General features: G+C 45.5%; 1 protein-coding gene across 1 annotated transcript in view; it reads right to left on the bottom strand.

Moving 5' to 3' along the window:
* The window catches only part of gli2a (GLI family zinc finger 2a), a 79,493-nt gene extending 57,018 nt beyond the window's left edge, over window positions 1-22,475 (bottom strand). Inside the window, exons 1-2 of the mRNA XM_041950930.1 lie at window positions 22,153-22,475; window positions 5,641-5,780 (exon numbers count right to left, since the gene is read on the bottom strand). Coding sequence (XP_041806864.1) covers window positions 5,641-5,755 — 115 coding nt within the window. The 5' untranslated portion in view covers window positions 5,756-5,780; window positions 22,153-22,475. The remainder of the gene's footprint in view (window positions 1-5,640; window positions 5,781-22,152) is intronic.
* Between the last annotated feature and the right edge of the window lie 906 nt (window positions 22,476-23,381).

The following is a 23,381-nucleotide window of genomic DNA, read 5'->3' as shown; positions in this document are numbered from 1 at the left end:
AAGACACCCATTGTTCACCAGCTGAGGCACAACTGAACTGTGGCTACCGAGCCTTTACTAAGACACACAAACATTCTGGAGGGAAGATGCAAACTTTTCAAGGCGTATGTTGTTTGATATGTTCTGAACTGATGCCTGAGCGACTGCAGACATGCACTTCTCATCATGGGCGAGTGGGCTTTTTTGCTCCGTGCAGCGCTGTAATTAATTCTTTTCCTCCAGCAGCGTTTCTACGAGGGCAGACCACAGCTGTGTCTGCAGGCGAGGCGGGAGGGGGGGTGGGGTGTTGTGGTGGTGTGGGAGGGGGTGAGGGGATACGAACCGGAAGAGCCTGACCGCAAACTGTCCGCCTCTAGACCGACTCACCCATAGGAACCAGGCCTGTTTACATAAGCGCCTCCCGCCCGTGTTTACAGCTAGCACACATTTTTGTTTTACCACGTCTAAACTCCTCCGACGTTTATTTTGCTTCACTTGAACTGTGAGTGTCGGGGCTACATTAGCAGATGAAAGTAGCCGAGGCTGGCAGAGTGGCGGCTCAACTCTGACGGACACTGAGGGTTACCCCGGGTCGGAGATTGAGAGTTCACAGCACAGAAATGCACGGGCAAGGACTTTCAACAAGTTCTTTAATAACATGCGGTATCTTCCCGTCAAAAGAAAGCGGTTGCCTGAGGCGACACCTTAAAGACGAGGGGAGCGCTCGGCACCTTATTGGGCTGATTCCCATCAGCCCAACAAACAAAACCGGCAGGAAGTGTCTCAGAGGCAGGGGCATGGATTACACTCTGCATGCTGGGAAAGAGCTTTCTGTTTAAGAGAGGATGAAGCACAAAAAGAAAAAGGGAAGCACAAGCCAGGGAGAAGGGAGAGACTCGAGAGATGGGGAGAGAAAGCTGGTTGACGGGGTGCTGGTTAATCCCCTAAAGCATCCATATATTGCCTCCACCTCCTCTCCCACTGCTTGTAAACGGCGAGGAATGTAACATGTTGTCTTTGGGTGCTGTGTGTGTAGACGCCTCTGGTACGGAGAGATTTATATTCGCAGACATTGCCCAAAGCATACCACGTTGCTTTTTTAACTCTGGAGGCTTTGAAGCAAAGGCGGAGCGTTCCAAAGAAACAACCAATATCAGAAATGTCCTCTCATTTGAGCCTGATTTATGTTTCATAACCACATTAGAGACCTGCCAAAGGCTGTAAGTCCTCCATTCAGTCAACACGCAGAAAGACTAGCTCAGAAAACACAGTTTGAAGACTAGACTGCTTAATATTTGCCTTTATGACGGTCTTCTAAGCATTCACTAAAATAAACATTTGTCTTGAGAAATTCCTTTTCAGAACTAGAAAGACAAGCCTCCATGGTGCTTTCATCTTGTTAAGAATTCAACTGAACTGGTTGGATTCGGCTTGGGGTTTCTTCGCTTGCTTATTTCAAGTAAACATAAGAAAGAATCCAGCGATCTTATGTATAATTCAGTTTTGAATCAAATGTAAATAAAGTAATGATAATACATGTATGTACAGTGTATGAACGCTTCAAAGTCCTCGCGAACAATTGCTACCAATCACTGGAGGCGAGCCGCACTGCCTCCTGCGGCACTGCTCTGCTCTTAGTATGTAGGCCAGCACTTCTGTGATGAGGACGCCCCGTAATGAGTGATGATAAAGGCAGCAACTTCAGCCAGTACCAGTGGGCTCAAAAACCTGCGTTTCTGGCTTTTAAACAGCAAAAAGCGAGGCCAAAAATCCACTGAAAAAAAACAAGATGTCCCCCTTTCTGCTTTCACTTAGCATATCTAATCTTTAAATCCAGTCTTGGGCAGCCAGCGAACAAAATGAAACTCCAGATAAGACAGAGAGAAAGACGCAGAGAGAAGAGATGCAAGCTGGGAGGAGAGTTGAGGGGCGACTTGGAAAGCAACCAAGTTAACTGTTTATAAAAGCCACATGAGTTAATGCAAGCAGTGTAACCCGGACAGCCCGTCAGCCATTTAAGCATCTGAGCAAGTTTCTTTTTAAGCATGCTGACTGGAAACATGTGAATGAAAAGCACGAGATGTGTCCGGTCCCACTTTGGGGAACACAGTCTAGGTGTAAGCTGACTCTGCAGATGATGAAGCTTTAAGTTTGCGAACACGAGGCCATGAATTGAAAGTGGTTCCGGGACAGAAAGGATACTGGTCCCGGTTGAAGTCGTTCTTGGAGGACAGCGGTGAGTTCCTGACAGTGTGTGGCTATAGACCCTGACAGGAAGACAAACAACACTGGACTTGGTCAATAGGCTTTCCTGTAAGCTTGTTGCTTTCAGGTCTTCTCAAGTATCACGCAAGGCATTATTGATATGCTGTTGCACAATGTTACTGTAGATGCCACCTGATAGAGCGGATTCTTTCTCGACACTGGGGATACGAACATGTACTTCAGGCTGTTAGCATGAAACCTGTGACATGTCGGGAGCCGGGGGAGGTGTTTCTTCTATGCACAGCCTCGTAACTTGATCTACAGCATTCCCTTAAATAGGAAACATACAAGTTTGCTTTGCTCAAAGAATAATTCACTCGTCCGGATGTTAAGAGTATCTTAGCCATTGCAAAGGATCCTTTTTGTCTTTACTTTGTTAAGTAGAATACTTCAGGCATCAGGAGATGAATTCTTTGATTCTTTCAGCTGAGGTGGAGGGCCAAGGAGTTAAACCAAAAGGGGGGCACAGGGGTCTGGCATGAATGCGGTCATCCCTGCATAACCCTGGCCGCTGAGCTGTGCCCCCACCCCCCTCGTCCACCTCTCACCCAGCCCGTGGAACCACAGCAGCGTAAGAGCCTCATTTAGGAACATAGAAAGAAAGGCAGAAATCTCTTTCTCAGGAAGATTAGTGGCTGTCCCTTTGGAGTAGGCCTGTGGACGGGGAGGGAGCAGGGAGAGGCGGGGGTCTATTTTTCTCTGGGACATTTTTCTCTGCCAGGGGGGCCGTGACCCACTCCAGAGCACCCTCCAGAGAAAGGCCCTGTGGCCAGTGCTGAGACCCCGGAGGAGACCCTTCAGACTCTAGCTCCATCTAAGACTTACCCACGGTGACCATGATTAACACACGGCTCCTTATCGCAAAGCCACGCTCTCCTCCCTGCAAGACTAATTACACCAGACTTCTCCTCTTCATCCATCTACGCTACAGTGACCAGTCTGACTTGTGGCTGATGCATTTTCATGGGGAGAAACTGGAGGTTGGGTGATTTAACGCTGTATTTTTGTTTTTCAGTACAAGTGAGACGGCAAGCCTTGACGAAGGCGAGGACACTTTTTTGTGGCACCTCCATTGGCTGAGATCCTGAGATATATCAGAGCTGTGAATAACTATCTGTGGACAATGTGTTTCTTATCCTGAAGAACATCAATCTCTGTTAGGAGTTCGTAAGCTACGGCCAAACCCAGAGAAAGATGAATATAAGAGACTGTTAGGCAGAAATAATCAGAGTTACGGAGCTCGTCTGCTCCACTGGCCTCGTACAGTCAACACCAAAGTGAGGGATGATGGAAAAATTCTCTTTGGCAAACTTTCTCAGAATATAATAAGGGCCGTAAAACAACATGTTGGCAGATCTATGTTTGAAACTGTCGCTCTTCCTCGGTGGAGGCCAAAGGAGAGCAGCGAAATACAACACATCTGAGCGTCCATATGCTAGTTTTTGGTGTGAAGTAAGGAAGAGGGGGGCATCAATCACAGGTATTCCTTTGAAACTGTGAGATGTTTTACAGTCCTGGTAGCGGGCACCTAATCTGAACACATGTTACTTTGACATGGTAAAGCACAAGCCGACACAGACTCGTAAATCCCAGGGGCCCGGGAGTCAGGTTGCAGGGGCCGAGCCTGTGGAAGCACGCCCTGTAGCTACGAGACAGATGCAGGCTGTCACACAAAATGTGGGCGCCCATTTAAAACCATTAACAAGGTCCTGAGAAAGAAGCTGGATTCCTATCATACGGACTCAACCCAGCCTGCGCTTGATCCTCTTTCCTCTGCTTCCCCTTGGACCCTGAATCACACTCTTCATTAGTGGCCAGACACACTTCCATTATGTCTTCGCACTCAGACACGCAGACAAGTTCAACAGGGCAAGGCATGTCTCCATGAAACCCAAGCAAAGTGGAATAAGTTATGAGATTCATAGCCAGCTGACACACAGGGTTAGAGTGAACAAGATGTTATCAGGATGTTTCTGCCTCAGATACGGTGTTGTACTGTGCAGCATCATTTTCAAACTTAAATAATTATCATGCAGTCTGCATGCTGTGGAGTACTTTGCAATTCCATTTCAAATAAAAAAAAACAAACAATAAAAGCGGACATTTAAGTAAGGTAGTTTTTGTCATCTTACAAACATTGTTTCCGAGCTGCTTGATTTATTCACATTGGCCCCATATTTTTGTTTCCACATGCATGCTAATTTGAGAACCGGTTCAAATAAAAAGAAGGAATAATCAAATAGAAAACAAAAGCAGAGCGTTAAAACTATCTAATGACACACAAACGTCCTACTTTTACCGTTCCCGTGTGACAACGTGAGCATTGTGATGGCAGGCCACCAGGCCCTTCATTAAACAGTAAAACTACTCGAATGATAAGTTCCTGCGGTGGCCCCGGTGCGATGCCAGCGTGTCTCTCGGAGGGGTTTCAGTGTCCGGCAGCCGCTTCAACCAGCAGGCGTTAGTAATTTATAACGCTGGGTACCTCAGAGGCCTGAACAAGGTCTTTAAGACCTCGTTATGAGGAGTTTTCATCACACATTCACTAATGAAAACATGAGCTCTCATCTTTTAATTATGACCCCTTTATGGTGGGAATTGTGCACACCCTGCACCTCCTGCCTTACCTCTCAAGTACAAATAACCCCTGACTGGGGCACAATCAAAAAACTCAACCCCCACAGCCCACACAATGGTCATAACTGTGTAAATGACTGAATAATTCATGTCATGGCAAGTGTAAGATTTTCTTTTTTGCTGGTTTGAAAAACTTGTGTCCTCTTTGTGGAGGTGCCAGGGAGGGTGCACTGGAACGTCCTAGTTTCTCACCCCGCATCCCTAAACAATTAATGCCCCAGGCTCCTCTCGTGGCAGGCCACCAAGCCCATCATTAAGCAGAAATACAGCTAACGCCACAATGTCATACGACGTCTTCTTAGCATTTCAAAGGTGCTTCCCTCCTCCCAGCCTTTATCCAGGGCCTCTGATGCACCATGTTGTCCACTGCTATGCCAGCCTTTTTTAGTAATTCATGAAATTTACACTCGGGAGGTGAGAACAAGGTCTTTCGACCTCATTATAACATTTTTTCATCACCCATTCTTTGACATCTCTGAAACATGCGGCCCCCATCTCTTGGTCTAACTCTTTTCATGAGCCACCCAGCTGCTTATGTGAGTAGCCATAATGTTTCAGCTGACTGCACTGCAGCATGCATGATCCTACAGAAAAACAGAAGCATACAAGAGCCCTACATCTTAGTGCCGTTTAAAACGAACAGAGCTGAAGTGAAGTACAAATTTACCTTGCCCATTATTCTGCAGCTATTTTGTGTCACACCTACTGTATGCCCCCCCTCTGCCAAATATCTAGTGCAAAGTGTAGTGCAAACTGTACCTCTGGTCAAAGTGGTGGGCGAGGGCTTCTTTGGGATTTCTGAGAAGCTGCTTCCATCCAGACCTGAACCCTTACACTCCTTCTTCTCAGTGGCTGTTGGAGCTGAAGTCTCCATGCTGCTCTCCAATTTCCGTCACAACCTGGAGAAGCAGGAGAGACGCAATGTTTGGTGAAACATCTGATGTTGGCTGTTCAAAAAAAAAAAAAAAAAAGCAAAAACAGCGTCTCATTTGAAGCAACTAGAATGAGAAATGAATAGTTATCAGAAGCAGCGATCGACAATATGGCGGAACAAAACGGACCAGCATAACAATGTTATGTTGTTGTTCACTTAAAGTAAAATTTTAACTTTTACTTTTTTGGCTGCAACATTAGCAGCACAAAATGACTGAGCAGGGCAGACAGCAGCTTCCAGTTTTCAGTACTGTGGTACTCCTTTATCGGGATATTGAACCCCAAAAACACAGATGACGGAAATGACAAGAGATCACACAGAGTCATAGGCTCTAGTGGCATCCTGGATATCCATGAGGTGATGCCAGGACTTTCTACGAACCAGAGATGTGATTTTGAAGTCAGGAACGCTGCTTTTCAGCCATAAAGCTACTCAAGCTGCTGAGATGTGCTTGCCTTTAGCTTGACAAACACTGTGGCAATCGTCAGAATTAATAACACACCATTTTGCGTCCTCACATATTTCTCATTTTACATTTAAATTAAATCTAGTACATTAAAAAAAAAACTATTTTGAAATGCTGCAGGTGTTTTGTCAAACACCGGACCACCACGAGTGAAACTATCCTTTTTTTTTTCAACATAGTGCCAAAAGCTGAAGCGTAGTACAAAGTTTGCACTGTGATTTCTCTGTAGGTGTGTATGTGTTTATTCTGTCAGTGTAACTAATGTCAGGTCAGGCCCTAAACACACACACAGGTTTCTCAGTTTGATGTAATGAGTTCATAGTGCTGCTCTGTTCCAATTGTAAATGTGAGTGGCTCTTAGCGCTGAGGTTTTAGCCGCACACACTGTGTCAATACCTCCTCATGTCTGTGTGAATGGCTCGATGGCTTGGCAACGCGCCACTTGTTTGACTTGGTGGGACCTACAAGATCATCCTCTGGCGAGAGCAAACAGGGCCCGGCCCCAGCCTGGGAGGGAGGCGCCATTCAGCGCTCTCCAGCGAGCTTGCGGTCATCGCTTTTCCACCTGCTTTCAGGCGCTGGTGAGAAACTGTCCGTGCACTTTGACAGAACGCTGAGACGACATCATGGCAAGAGCGAGCAACTGGATGCAATCAGAGGGGGTGACCTCATATTTCACAGGTGCGGGGAAAGAGACGTCGTTCCATGTTTGGAAAAGTGAAAAACACAACATTTTAGTGTGCATCTGAACGCTTTGGGGCATCCAGAATGAAGCACTTCACACCTGTTGGCAGCTGCAGGAAGTCAGTTGATTAAAACTTAACACAAACACAGCAAAGAAACAATTTCACAACCTCCAGTCTTATAAAACAAAAGTGTTTATGACTTGACTGTTGCCCAAAGGACACAAACAACACCCTGAAAGCAGCAATCCGGAAATTAAATCCCACTCAAGTCAGGGAAGCAAATGTGATTTCTGGCTGGAAGGATGAAAGGAGCACATTAAAAACGCGCTCTTTGTAATATTCTATGAGAAGATGTAAATGATGGCGTCACTGAAAGGAAGAAGCAAACGTTCAGCGATCTGGTCGCGGCGAGCCGAACGTGTGAAGTGCTGTTTTTGGTTTCATGTGGATATCCAACATGTCATCCTTTATTGTGAGGTGTGTGTATTAGCAGCCGTGTCTGCGACCCTTCGGAGGTGCCAGTCGCCTGTCACCGAGCCAATGTAAGCCGATTAGAGGTGGGTGACTAACAGGTTTAGGCTGCATCTGTTTCTTTTTTTTCTGGTGCCAAAATGTCCTCAAGTCTCGTCTCGGAGAACTCCGTCACTCTGACATCACCTTTGTGATAGAATTTAATGTGCTCTTTCATGGGCTTTTATCTTATTCACAGTTGGCCAGAAAACAGGCTCTTTTCGGTAGTGAACCCTCTTGGCCCAGATAAGATGTGCCCATGAACACACCAGCGCTCACAGCAACAGGGTCTGCCTTCCAAGCAGCCTGCCCCTTAAAAATAACTGAGAATCCTCCCCTTAACATCGCTGTCTGATGAACATCTGGCACCACATTAATAGCTGTTTCCATGCTTTCACAGCACGCCAACTATTTGCTTTTCAATTGCCTCTGAACCTCGAGCCAATATTCTGATGAGGAGAGGTTTTGGGGTACGCGCACCTGTAAAGGTCATTTACCTAAAAATCCATGAGAAGCTGCAGTTTAGTGGACTATTAGATCTAAAAACTGTAAAACTGTTCAGCCTCAGAAAGTGGCCCCAACTTCACCCTGATCCCCCCACTCACCCACCTCTTTCCTTAATTCTGTGGAGCTGTTACATTACCCCCCCCCCCCCCCCCCCCAAACCGGTGTCTCCCTACAGGCCAGACCCGCGTTGCCCCCGATGACAGGGAAGCCCAGCTCTGACAGGCTGGTACAGGTGTCAGGAACCAAGTGGACAGATGGCAGGGGCCAAAGGCGAACAAACAACAAGGGTGCACTTCTTTTCTCATCTTCTGGTTGGCTGGGCAGCCCGTTGTGGCACGAACAGGATAAGCCCCCCCCCCCCCCCACCCCCCCCTCCCCTTACCCCACCCTCTTGTGCCATGTGACCACAGGCTGGGGACTTCGGATAGCGGGGCAGGATTACCCCCACTTCCAACTCACACAGCCACCACACTCCCAACACAACAAATGATGATTTCTCATTTTGCAAAAAAGCGTTGCATAAAAAAATCTTCCATTTTTGTCAGGATACATCTGTAAGTGATGCTGAGCAGACCACCTAAAACCGGAGGGAAAAGCTGCCCCGGGATCAGCTTCACTGTTTGATTTACAAATGATTTCTGGGAAGTGCAGAGCAAAAACAGCACAGCGATGTCTGTCTGGTAGCAGAATCCCAAAACAAGAATCCTGCAGATTACCGCTTTAAGTGATTTATTTAGTTCACGTCGATGCAAAGCTGCTTTTTTTCTTCCTTGGGTAAGGCGAGACTAACCATATCCGAAACCAGTTTTACAGTGAGGCTGCTTTGTTCTCGTCGCTTCCCGCCACACAGCCACAAAACTGAATGTTTTTTCCATTGAGAAATGTCGTTGCCTTTAGTGAATTATCTCGCAAACATTCAAAGTGAGGTTTGGTGAAGAATCTGTGTCTCTGTGTTTGTTTTCTTTCCGAGTGCGAGACATCCGGTTTGACTCTTCTGGAAGTGAACACAGATGCCAAGAAATATGTCTTGTATTCCATAAATTCAGCAGGGAAGATGGTGCATGTGTTCTGGCTGAATATCAAATTGTTATATTTAATTCATAGTGAAAATGCGTAGCAGGAAAAGTCAGCTTTCTGAGCTCAGGATGGCGATTATTAACAGAGGAGAGTCGAGCTAGCAGAGATTGGACATCCTGATTTTCCTCCACCAGCCCTCGCTCTGATGGACCATCCAGACATGCCACTTAACCACACCAGGCACAGGAAAAAGACTGAGGTAATGGGGAAAGTCACTGTTATTTCTTCTTCTGCCAAAGTCTGCCCTAAAATCAAAAGAGGTTCAGATAATTCCACTTGTTTCCAAGGCAGAATCTCTTGTTTTCTCTGAGAAAATGCACATATATCTTGAAACTGAAAAGTCGCTTTGCTGATGAATTTACGTTCCAGGCCAGTAATTATCCTGCTCCATTAGCAGATTTTCTGGGACTTAAAGGAGACAACCTCCGTGCCGAGTCTTCTCTTTGAACTCCTCTTCCTCTGGCTCTTAATTTACCTTCAGCCCCCTCCATCTCAGACTTTTGTTATGAGACCTGGTGTGTGTTTTTCTTAGCGCCTCGATCAGTTTCAAGTGTTCCTCTCCACCACTACCGTTCAACAGCTCCCCTTTCACCAACACTGAAAGGAATGCAAACACACATCAAAAGAGGCCCTCTCATTCTGAAGATTTCCAGGCTTTGCTCTTCTTACTTTCTTCCTTCCTATCTTTCAGTCAGCGTGATCCGTATGCTGGTAGGCTCTCTTTCCTGGCAGCACGCACACAAACACATGCACGAACACACACACTTACATGGGTGCACACTGTGAATTTGCACACAAGGCTCACCAACTGCTGTCCCACACTCTGCTCACTTGGCAAACAGAGGGGGGACAGAAAGGTGAGGTCTCCTGCCCCTATGCCACCTGCAGACCTCTCCGCTCAGGTTTCTGATGGTGACACTCATGCAGGTCAACATAACAACCATCAAAAGCCACAATGTGGTTGTTTTACATACTTTTGTGTCTTCATCTCATGATGTTGACGTGTCCTTTGGCAGATTTTATACCCTGCTTTAGTGCTTTAGTGCTTACAGTGTTGTCATCGGTGTTTTCTCCAGTGTGCCGGAGTCCTTCTAATCCTTATCAGCTTGATTTCAGAGGGAAATATATTTATACTTTTTATATTCATATTATCTTTAATGACTGGTTAGATTACAAATTGCGATTTTCCCATTGTAATTATTGGACTGTTTTATCTGTTTGCAGCTAATGAACGCGAACATGAGCGTCAGTAACTCGCTGATGATCACAAGAAATCATGAACTAAGGGCAAAACCAAGTTCCTCTGCCTAAATCAAACCCACAGCTTGTTGTGAAGGAGCTTCGCTTCCCAACAAGAGGATAGACTGGTGTTCGAGTTCACTGTGGGAGATCTGCAGCCTTTAACATGAACCAGTCCATTCTGATCTTGGGTTTTGAGCTAGCTCTTGTGAAGTATGAACTTGCACAACACCATATAAATATATATATATATCAGCTCTAATCAATATTATTATATTGACAATGGATCAAATGACTAATTGAAATGTGAAAGGGATTTCTTGTGACGAACCAGCAGAGAATTATGACTCGACTCTGTAGCTCCCTTCAGATCTATGGATTAACAGCCTGACACACAACACTCAAAGGAGGAGAGGAGGGATGACTGCAGTGATGACTATTTCAAAGACGGGCTTGAAAAAGTCCAAACCTGTCCTTTAAGCTGTCATACGTATGGAAGCTCATTCAGTCTATGCACTGCTGCAGCTCCTAACCCTTCCTCCAGCTGCACCCTCAGTGGGCAAAAGGCTAAACACGATGATACGCTGAGGAGGAATGCTGGGAGCGTCAGATCTAATTTACAGGTGGACAGGTGTAGGACAGAGGGGAGGAGGTGGTGAGGGAGTCCACACAGGCACAGTTGTACCTTCGTTGTATCCGGATCCAGAGCGCTCCTCACATAATTCAGACAAAATACAGCTGTTTTCCCTCACATGGCAGCCCTGACCGCCTCCGCCAGGCTCTGTCCGCTACTATACGGCGGCTTCACGAGAAACCTTTAATTTAACGTACCAAATGTTCTCTCCATGAGAGCTGGGCTCGCTAACCAAATGCTTCCTCGGGCAGCGCAGCTAATTTTGTTCCAGGCTGCCACAGTATTTGCTTTCACATCAAAATGAAGAAATATATGTGAACTGAGACCACTGGACCGCTGCATACTGGATCTCACAGCAGCATCAAGGTGGCACAGCACAGGTGTCATCTCAAACACTCAAACGTTTTTAAGTGTATCTGCTATTTCAACACCTTCGACTCTGCTCAAACAAAGAGTTTCATCATTTATTCCTTTGAGTTTGAGTCTGGCCTCTGATATTAATCTCTATTATGTGAGCAGGCTGAGCCAGTTACAGCAACTGCAGTTGGTTGATTCTTAACTGATGTGACACACAAAAAAGGATTTACTCTTATTCCTGCTAAGACACTTGAATGACACCTCAACTCTTCCTCTGTACCCTTGAGCTCTTGCAGTATAAGTTCTTACGCCATAACTCTCATTTCAACACCTTTCATGGCTTACACTTCATCGTCACTTCCCTATTACTCACACTCCTTCAGCTGCTCCTCCACATAAAGTTAAGCCAGCAGTGCAGTTTAGCTCCCAGCCATTTATCAAGCAATGCTGTTCAGCTCCCAGCTTCACATGAAACAAAACAGCGCAGCTTTCCAGCAGCTCATGCAGTTCAGTTTAGCTCCTGGCTGTCCATCCGGCTGCGCAGCTCCGAGTCAGCGTTTCGGCAGCCAGCGATCCCACCACAACTTCTTCACAAATTCCATCCTCTAGTTTTTAAACCACATTTTGAAACTTTCACCTTTGGTTTACCACATTTGAAACTGTATTCCTGCCAATGTCCGTCATTTAAATGTCTTTAGTTTTTGATTTCTGAATTTTTTTTGGGTCGGGATGAAGAGAAGACGTATTAACAGGCCTCTTGGGTCATGGTGAGGCAAAAGAAAACTCTGCTCTAATCACGTTGAAATCAGGGTAATACAAGACTGGTTACACACCAAGATCCTATGTTAGACCATGTAATCCTTTGTGAGTTGGTACTCCATTCAAGTTTATAGTGTAGGATAAAACTGGTCTGTAGCTTCTGTTGACTGTCATACATTGTATTTAATGTTATGGCACCCATATATTGAGATTATTCCCACAAGTTTATCAAATGTCTTATTATTGACAGATGAAGTAATAAACCTCTAAACCAGCTAGAATCAATATTTCTAAAATAACAAAGGTTCAAATGACTGTCACTATGAGTTGAGTTGAACAATTCACATTACACACAAACAAAGAACTGTGTGCAGTTTCCCTCAAATCCAAGCAGCGTTTTAGCATCTTTCAGCTAATTGTTTTGGTTTTTTAAGGTCTGCAGCTTTACTTTACTCTCATAGAGTCATTTTCCGCCAACGCAAGCAGCTGTTTTTAGTGAAAATCCTCCTAAAACCCACTGAACACCACCTGCCCAGAAACAAAAGGCAGACAAAGTTAGACACTGAGCAGCTCAAGAGCCAAACATTTTCCTCAGAGGAGCTAAAGGAAGAATGAATATTAGACAGAAACACACTAGAAATCAGCACTAATGTTGCTCTGCATCTGCTGGATGGGCTATAAAGTTAAAGCCATATCAATTTAAAAATGTCAATGTTGTGTTTAAAGCTTGCTTCCACTGCCCCCAAGTGGCCAAAAAATCATTTATTCTGAGAAAAATACTACACTTTTCAGAGCAGACACCCCTCATTCCAGCCACTGCTAAAACGTGCTAAAAAAAAAGTCTCTAACAAAATTTCAAGTAGCATCACAGAGCATTTCATATCAGACTGACAATGTTTTTGTTGACAGATTATGAACGGCAAGTTTCAAAGACCTCTGGGAGAAGACAAGTTTGGACTAGGACGGGGCACATTCTCCATGCGTGAATCACTTGTCTTTGGAGAACCGTCTCCCTGGGAGGATTTGACGCTCAGGTCTAAAAGGTCATGAGGCAGATTGTGAGAGGTTTGACAGCAACACATTAGCCATTAGTCTGATTCAGAGGTTGAAACAACATCACTACAGGCTGTCGCACATGTATAGATTCAGGTCAGTCAAGCGGTAAGGAGAGGATTGCCACAATATGCTTTCCAAACCAGGGTTCAGGTTCTCTCTGGGCAAGCCTTTTAAGTGCTTCACTTAATGCAGGAACTAAGTGAAGTTAGAAAATAAGGGAAATTTAACCTGAAGGTGATTCAAATTTCAATTCAAAGTGATTTATCATATTGACCCAGAGCAAGATTGTTCATATACTGTATGTCAGGCCTGTTTTTAATCATGTAGTCATATAAATTAGGGCTTTTAAACAAAGATTTTCCCGGCCACATTCCAGGTTTTTATTAATCTCCTCTCTGTTCCAAACCTTTACAATCTGCAGACTGCACATGAGGACTGAAATCCCTTACCAAAACCCAACCATCCAGCGGATTGCAGAAGATACAGAGTAATGAGCATCTAACAACTGATGTAATATAAAAGGCATCTAAAACAGCAGAGAAAAGCCCCCTGGATGAGTTCCTACCCCACCCCTGAACCTGACCTTTCCTGCTAGTAAAGGCAATATCCTGTGGTTGATCTCTTCGTCTCCCTCAACCAACAGAAAACAGATGTGGAGCTCATGGCCTACACACACAGTCCTGGGCAGGGAGGAATCTACATGGATGCAGTTTGGGTTTTTAGTCCTCAGAGAGTCAAATAACTACAGTGAGTGAGCAGACACTGATGCAAGAGTATAGAATACACTTCCAAATGAGATTTACACACCGGCAGGATATCGGAGGATGTGTGAACAGTTCGCTGATTAACAAATTAGTCAAGTGACAGGAGATTAATGAATAACAACTTTGATTTTCAATTAATGTCTGTAGTCATTTACTGAGCAACAAGAGTCTACACAAGTGTCTCTCTGCGGCTATGCTAATGCATCTTAAACTGCATTAAATGGTAACACTTTGCCAACAAGCCCAGGTTTAGCTGGTGTAATGTTTACCATGGTCTTAGTTTATCTGTTAGCATGCTAATATTTGCTAATTAGCGCTTATCACTAATCATACTTGGAACTGGGGAAATGTTCTTAGTTTTGCAGGCGTGTGGTCATAACTCAGAGTATAGGACAGAGTGAAATATTGACCAGATGATGGCGAGATAGGAAAGCATTTCAACATGTGAGGGAATGAATGTGTGCCAAATTCATCCAAACATTGCGGAGACAACTCACTAAAACACAAACGTCCTCGTCCTCGCGGTGGCACTGGACAGAAATTCAGGGGATCTCCAGAATGATCGGGCTTCATCCTGCGGGAACCACGAACGCTTGTTTGTCCGGACCAAAGTGCAGCCATGCCGCTAACGTGGCTAAAATGCTAAATGTGAGCATCTGCTGTTCATCTAACGCTCATGTAAACTGAAACACAAGCAGTCTGAATGCGTCAGCTTTGCTCTGGAAAAATCACATTTTTCAATATTTACAAACATTTCATCTTCCAAACGACAGAAACAATCTCAGCTGAAAACTGAAATATTTTTATTGCTGACACATCACAGCTGAATTAGCACCAAACTGACCCTGCAGCCACGTAGTGGAGGTGTGTGTGTGTGTGTGTGTCTGCATGTTATAGTCACAGCTGTCACTGGTGCCACATAGCACGCTGCTTCCTCTCTCCAGCATTTGGACTGGGTCATTCATCCTAAATGTGTTGTTAGCACTCATTCTCGACTGCTTCAGCTGTCAATAACCTCAGCAACTACTTAAGCAAGGCAGACTTTGTGTGTGTGTGTGTTCCTGTGCAGAACCACAGCGGATATGCCTACACGTCAGTGAGTAAGGAGTTGGCCAAATCAGAGCTGGCATTTGCTGCACTCAGGTTTCACTGTGGTGCAACTTGCACATTGTTGTGGTGAATTCGCCTCTTAAGCAGAAGTGCTTGCGATAGCCGACAAGCATCTGTGGTTGTACGTTGCCGGCCCTTACGAGCCAGCTGCTGCTACGTCCGAGTCAGATCTCAGGCCTTTGGTGACAGCAGGGGCACCTCCCTTGAAGTCGGGGGGATGTCAGCGTATGTGTGTGTTAGTGAGGGAGCGTGACCTGCCGGCAGCAGCTGTCAGAGCATGTAACCAGGTGAGAGCTTGTGTTAATCACAGCTCCTGTAATTATGTCCACACTAAGCTGGCTAAATTTGAAAATGCATCTTTTCCTCATAGCAGAGCTTCTCGGCCTCCACGGTGGATACATTTTAAAACACCGGCTTTGTGTTTTTAGTGTGAAAACTGACCTTTTGGGAAAGTATGACATAAGCCTGCTCAGACAGGTTGAGAGCTATGAAGCTGTGAAGTCAGGAAGGCAACAAGAAGCTAACTGTAGCCCATCCCATGACCAGTCACACTACACAGGTGTTACCGTTAACCCCTATTTCAGTTTATTTTGTGATAAACGTCAGATCATGGCCATAAAATAGAGATTTGATCAACATCTGGGCGCAGCAATGTGAGAAATGTTCCTGGTGCTGCAGTTCAATTACTACTTCAGATCATTTGGCCATATTGAGGAACTTTAAAGGCAATCAAGGAAAGCAACAGGGGACAAAAAGTAGGTTTAAATAGCTGAGAGGATTTTTACGTGTAAAATCAGTGGAGAGCTCCTTTAACTGTCTGCTCTGATGTAGCTGGTTTAGTGTGGACTCGTGGTAAATCAGACTCTACAAGTAATTTGGCTCAGGTTGACATTAATGAAAGTAACTAAGTAACTAAGAGCTGCATTATAACCACTTCAAACCACAAGGACCAGATACAGGAAACGTTAATGTTAATATTGTTGCATCCGTTTCAAAATTCAGTTGTTTTAACAGAACTTTGTTGCTAAAAACACATGAATGCAGCTTTCCAGAATGAGACGTATGTAGATTTCCTGCTGTCTTCACCCCCCCCCCCCCCCCCGGAATGCTTTGCTATGCTACGACCACCTGTTGACAACAGCGAGTTCACTCTGAGAGCAGCCCGCCATTACCAAGTCTCGCATGTGAAAGAGCCGAGCAAAGGCGGCCCTGCACGTAACCGGCGCGGTTCTCATCCCACTTTCTCTCTGATGAGCTGATTACAAAACATGAGCAAACCTCAACTTGGCCCGGAGCCAGAGCGAGAGACCGGGAGAGGAGCGGGGAGATGATGCGAGGGAGGAGGGGAAGGTTGCTGAGCTTGTTGCTAAAGACAACCACATGTGTCTATACCCGAGCTCGACTCTGACTCTCTCTGTCTCTCGTCTCCAGCTTCTATCTGAGAGGAGACTGTGGCCTGGCGTGGAGTCAGCGCCATTTGGGATCTAATATCTCCCATCATATGGAAACGTAAGAAAAGGAGCCCAACCGCCCTGCCCTTGAGGCGGCGTCGACTTTATAGCTGTGGGAGGGCCTATAGCGTAAATCATAACTTACAAACCCCTTGCCCTTTCCCCTCCCAACACAAACCCCGAAGTTAGAAACACAAACAGATCCCGCTTCCCCCTGCATAGACCCCGATCTCTGCCTCTGCATCAGATTAGGGCCCGTGGCAAACATCGCAGACAATACGGCATTGTCTGCGAGCCAGTGTCAGTCTATCAGCTCACAGTCACACAGCAAGCCTGCTGGGTGTTTGATGAGGAAGTGATGATGATACAGTGAAGGGAAATCAGGATCCTTCTCCTTCTCACAGTCATATTCCTGATGGCACTAACAGCTGATCATCTTTTTATAAGTTCATTTACCAGAGGATGGAGCGAGGATACGCTCATATTCCACGACTCAATCCCACTTCAGTACAGGCCGTACAGGACTGAAATGCTGCATTTCACATTCCTGGACGGCCATATCCTGAATTTAGACATTTTAGATGCTGAGTGATTCATTAAATTTGCTACAAGAACAAGAACAATTATGATGGAAAGTGACGAAAACACGAATTCTGCCAATCTGAAGGGCTTCTCCACTAAATCCTAAAACCAGAAGGAAAGAAGTGCAGTCTTTGCTTTGTGTCGACTTCACTGGAGCACACCTTCCTTTCTCAAGGTAATTCACGTTATTTTACACCTGACCGACATTAGCCCTCGGCATGACTGACGTGTTCTTTTTCTGGCCATCCCATAATGATCCTGCACATGACGATCACTGTATTCAAACTGCAGTGATATTAAACTGTAAAAAGAAAGAGAATCAATCATTTAATCACATTTGAGACTAAATTTGATGTTTTTACTTGACGAAAACGTCCGAGACAGATTTTTTTTTCTTCTGCTGATTAACTAATCAATGAACTAATTCATTAGTTGGTGATTTGATAAAGTGTAATCCTCTCTTTTCCCATCTTTCTCCTTCCATTTCTTCTCCACCCTCAGCTCGTTCATTTAGTCATATAAGCAAAAGAATAAATTGTGAATGGCTGCAACTTGCAATTTTTTTCACAATCGATTAATCTGTCAGTTATTTTCCTGATTAATCCACATTTGAGAGGCTAGAAATTGAGAACTGAACAAGAAAATATGTTTTCCTTAAACAAATACTCAAAATTATTAATTGATGATCGAAAGTGTTTCTGATATAAATTCCTTGATTAATCGACTGATCGCTGAAGCTCTAATCTTGATATTTCATTGTGTTTTCAAGTCAAGCATTGAGTGTTTGGAGGAAAACGGGAAGAGCCTCACTTTGCACCCCCCCGCCATTAAAACAAACAGCAGGTTAACTGTCTCCTCGTGGACGGACTGTGCTGTGAAAAGTGAAGGCAAATAAAAAGATTCAAGCTGTTGGGATAAAAAAAACAACCTGTCACTCTGCATTGTCCCCAGAGTTTATCTTGTGCGAGATAATGAAATTAGCTCCACCATCCCCCTCCTACAAATGAACTGACCTCCCGTGAACTGGGCAGGGTTTCCCCAGAAGACCCCTGAGCTGCGACCACCATTGTTCCTTTGTAAGCCGACAGACAATGATGATGTTACTGCTGAAATGCTTTTGGGAAATTGGGTTTCCGATGAGTCAGTATGTGAGTTAAGGAGTTTGGCCGGGACGTGACGTGACGGGATGATCTCCGCACTGTGCCGGTGATGACACACCGTGCATCACGCAGAGTACACTGTGTACAAAAGCCGATCTGGTGAAGCTTTGCTCCCTTTTGGAGATAATGGAGCTGGCTAAGGCTTCTTCTTCTTCTGCAGCTAAAGAGCGACAGAGGCACAGTCACAGGAAGAGGGCTGTCAGACCTGGTTGCATGACTTGGAAATATAGTTTTCCTGAAACAACCTATTTCCGCTGCAATTGTGCGCCCGAGCTTCAGACGACGGCGAGCGCCTCCTGTGATTGATGAGGTCAATCTGCCTGTAAGGAGCTTGTCAGGTATTTTACCATACAGCCCTTAAAACGGCTTGTTAAACGCACATCAGGCCCGTTTCTCAACGACGTGTTTTTCGAGGCCCGACAGTGTGGAGGTGTTCTTTTGAAGGCAGGGCTACAATCCAGCCTGACCTCACTTCTGTTCTGGGATTCGAGTGCCCACTCATAGCCGCTCTAGTGTAAAGACGTGGGAAGCAGGAGGGGTGAAATGTGCAAACCCCCCCCCACTCCCAAAACTCCTCTCCCCCCGCAACCCAGATATGATGTGAGCCCATTCAACCTCACACACTTGAGGGAGAATGAACAGGACGCCTCGAGGGGAGCGAAACAACCGGCGTTAAAACAAGCGGGGATTGTCCCGTGCCGTCCTCATGCCGAAAGCCAAGAGTGAAGAGCTCTACACATGAATGTAAACGGGCATTTCTCTCCCGCTCTCCCACTCGTCCCTCCAGCTGAAGTGCGGGCTGGCTGAGAGGGATCGCGGTGGCATCGCTCGACACATAGCCGCCTTTTACAGCCCCCTAAATGGCCATTAAAATCTCATCAATTCATGCCTGCACATGAGCAAGTCTCAGGCCACAACACAGGCGTCGTCTGTGGGCCGCGGGCCTCACAGAGCCGAGGGGACGGCGCGACAGCCGGTCCCACGGCACAATATTCATTACCATTAATTATTATTTGTTAAAGTAAATTATTAAGCAGAAGCACCAAACATTTGCTGCTTAGAGATTCTCAGCTGTGACTAACATGATGCTTTTCTCCTTTTCAGAATATTCTAATTTGAATTTCACTGGGTGCTTCACTGTCGGTCGGACAAAACGAACAACTTTAAAACATCACATCGCGGATTACAACAATTAATCAATAGACAGAAAATTAATGAACAACATTTTGATCATTTTTAAGCAAAAATGCAAGATTCTCATCTTCCAGTCACTGCAAAGATATCTTCTATTTCTGTGTTTGTCATTTCAAATCAAACATTTCAGAGTTTTGTGCTGTTGGCAAATCTGAAGACGTCCCCTCACTTTTTTCTGACGTCTATTAAGCTACTAAGATTTGGGAAACTGTGATTGTCAATTTGTAATTACAAAAATCATTAGCTGCCACTTAATTTAGGCTAAATTATCAACAGGAGCATTAGGAAAACTTATCAATATACCTAATGATTGCTTGCAGCCTTACACAGGCGCTGGTCATGACACACATCCTGCAAACGTGTGATCTCATTCAAACTGCAAGTGATTGAATGAAGAACTGTTTGCAATTGTGTTCTTCTTAAAGGAAAAGAGAGCGACAACCTCACAATTCAAATGAGCCGTGAGATGGCCGAGACAGAGCAGAAGGAGAAATCTTTCATCCGTCCATCTTTGATCCCTCCGAATCAAAAAGCAGGATTCACCATGTTGCACCTGCACGTGTTCATCAGGAAGAAGCCTGAGCAGAGCAAGCAGAGATACTAATGTGACAGGACGCTGCAGCCTGCCTTCACATTGAAAAAGCTCTTTATATACATGCTACTCCACCACCTCCATCCATTCACACATCCATTCTCTGAGATTTCTATGCAGTTACTCTAACATGGGACATGTTGAACTGAGGAAGACCACAGAATAACTCTGACAGAACGTGTTGATAAATGTGCACCAATGCTAAGACTCTCTGTTTGTTCGTATATTGTAGAAAAGTTAGTGGTAACTCTTTGCTGCAGCATGTTTAGCAGCAGAACATTTTCCACCCGAAGCAGCGAGGCCTCAGAAGCCCCCCACCTGACGCAGCCCCTCTGCGATGCGGCGGCGGGCAGCAGAACGGCTTCATTGGTACAGTGCTGCGTCTTAGCTCGGTGAAATGAGGGTCGCGGCGGGACGGCTCGGGGTTGAAGGCATTCTCTCTCTGTTTTCAACTTTTGAGTTTACTCAGCAGGAGTGGGTGGCTGTGGTGGAGGAGGGCGGTGGTGGGGTGCTCCTCCCCCCTCCTCAGAGTCAGTCAGACTTCACCCTCTTCACCCTCTCCTCCAACCCTCCTCTCAGTCCCTGTACGCTAGACTTCATCGGTATTTGCTTTCAAAAAAAGCTGCAAACCCCCTCCTCTTTCCTCCTCCTCTCCCACCCTCTCCTCCTCCTCCTTGGCCTACACCCCTCCAACACACACACACACACAACACAGTCACTCCTTTTCCAGTATTTGGTTCATTAAATTTTCTGCAGACTTCCAGAAAAGAGGCAAAAAAAAAAAAAAAGGAAGCAGATCAATAAAGTGGGGCCTGTGCACAGAGGCGATGTGTGAAAACGGGGGCTACAGCAGCGTTCATACAACAGCACACAGGGGCTGGGCTGAGGAGATGAAAGTGACATGGCCACTATGGGTCTCTGAACGCCACAGAGCGGAGCCCCCGAACTGAGGCTGAATGAGCTGAATAGGCTCATCCATTCTTTACTCCTTTCACTCTCCGTAGGCCCTAACTGTTGGAACTCTTCATTCCTCACAATGGACAAATGCACTAAAACTTTTTCCTTTTTTTCTCATGCAAATCACCTCAGCCCTGACTGGGGCTGTCATCATGTGAAGCGGAAAACACACATGCACTAATCTTACTGATTAAAGATCACCAGCACTGCTTTTATTTCAAACTTCGTCTCAAACTTCCACAATTTTGCTTTTCTCGCCGTTTCTCATCAGCGTGCAAAAACCGTCGTCAGAACAGGGTCCGATGTTTGATTTTAAGATGTGAATTATGCGGAAAAAGCTTTGAGAAAACCAAACAGTTCTATGTAGGCCAAAACAACTAACAAAAAAGTGGGACTCATAAGTCCACACATGAGTTTGGAGATCATTAGCAGCGCCTGTTAGATAGGGGTAAAAGCCAACAGCAAATATTGCTGCTTGAGGGCCCCACAAAGGCATCAAGTGTTTGTTGACTGCTCAGGCTGGAGAGCAAACAGCAAACTTTGAATCTTTCAACAATAAGTACACATCTCCCACAGTCCTGTCACAGGCGCTAATGTGTCCACGCTGCCACTGCTCTCCTCATGTTTGTCTCTTTGCTTTGTGGCATTAAGAGATTAAAAAAGTAAAGTGCTGGAAATGTGAGAGTGTGGGCGGCTGCGTCAGTGCAACCTGTGATACTGTGATTGTTTTCATAGTTTTTCCATTCAAGCCTTACAAAGAAAAAAAACAGGAAAAGCGCTTTTCTCCATGTTGGAGATTAAATTTCATGTATTTCTATTCTAATTATTATTTCACAGGTTTAAGCATGAAACAGCTTCAATGTCTGCAGACCTGAGTGGAAACAGTAACGTTACAACAGTTTGTGTTGAGCTAATGAAAGCTGTGCAGAGGGATTGGCGCCGCGCGTTCTCATCGCATCTCTTCCCATATGGATCAAGTTGCAGGACAAAAATTTTTTGGATTCCTGTGTCAGATAAGTTCAAAGTGCAAATGAGATGTGAAGCTGCCCTGAGCCTCATCTGCCGCTGACACGCAGAGCAGCAGAAAAAGAGGAGAAACCCAGCAGGAAAACACGTTAAACAGAACTGAAGTGTGAATATAAGAGCTGAAAAGACGAACACACTGAACCAAAAGGCGAGAATAAAGCGACCTCTCCCCGACCCGCTGCTGTCAGCATCAGCGCAAAGTTTCCTTACCTTCGCTGCCTTCTCTTTTCACGTCGACGCCGAGGCTCTTCCACTCTCTTTTTGTCCGAGGAAAACTTTGCCTGCAGTCTGATTCCCGTAAACTAGGACTGAGCTGGCACCACCGCTGAACGCACGACGCGCAAACAAGCCTCTCCGGACTTGACGCGAAACTCCATGAACCGAGTTAAGAAAAGTTTGGAGACGGTCAAAGTTTGCACGGCATTACCAGCCGCTCTGTCCCGGAGAGAGATTCAGTGCGCAGCAGAAGTCGACTCTAACTTTCTCTTACAATCCATCTTCTCCGGGAGGTGCGCTCTCGTGTGCGTGCTTTGCGCGCATTTCAGCAAACTAACATGATGCGTAAAAGCTTTTTTTTTTTTTCTTGAGTTCACGTAAAAGTTTGAAACTGAAGGCGGTTCGGGTTCACCCGACAGTTGCAGCAGAGACATGCGGTGGTGTTGAGATCTTCAGGCTGCTGATCTGTTTTCAATCCGACCCCCCTTTCTTTCTCCTTCCCCCCTTCACCATCTCCTCCTCTCTCACTCCCCTTGCTCCCTGGTGAGTTGGGCCATTTGCTGCACCAGATGGGCCGGGCTAACTTTATCCAGCAGTTGTAGACTGGGGGGGGGGGGGGGGGGAGTTAGATAAAGTTTCATTTATTGTTCGATTTTTCACGGGCTTAACAGTTCAGAATGTCCACCGGAGCCAGTTTTCTAAGTCACAGGAGTGATCAGCCTTTCACTCGCATTCCTGTCAGCTGCAAAGGTGCTGCGTCTCAGCAGCTCTCTGCAGTTGGAAAAAAGAGCTTCTGAAGCTCTTAATGTTTTTCTTTTCTTTAGGAGCAGTTATTCTTTGAGGGGGTGGACGCATAATCAAACTCACATTTACCAACAAATACATCCAGCCCCTATAGTTAAAGCTTGTTGATTTAAAAAGTAGACAGCAAGCGGTCTTCATAATTCATGCTTTGTTTATTCCAATCCAGGCTTTTTCATCTTAGCTGGAACCTTTTATTCAGCAGTGCAGCGGGGGCAGCGCTGGAGGAGGCAGTGATATGTTGCGGACAAACAGCATTTATTATGTGATTCATGTAGATTTCACCGAAAGTAACCCTGTCCATGCCAGTGCCTTTAAATAATCATTTAGTGTTAATGTTTTTAGGGAAAGTGAGGATGCGGAAGTGAAGAGAAGAGAGAAAATGAACCCTCTCTGTGTACACTTTCCTATGCTAGAATAAA

The sequence above is a fragment of the Chelmon rostratus genome, chromosome 13, assembly GCF_017976325.1.
Source record: "Chelmon rostratus isolate fCheRos1 chromosome 13, fCheRos1.pri, whole genome shotgun sequence".
Lineage (NCBI taxonomy): Eukaryota > Metazoa > Chordata > Actinopteri > Chaetodontiformes > Chaetodontidae > Chelmon > Chelmon rostratus.
Note: the sequence above shows the minus strand (reverse complement) of the source record. Positions and strands in the feature narration are given on the sequence as shown.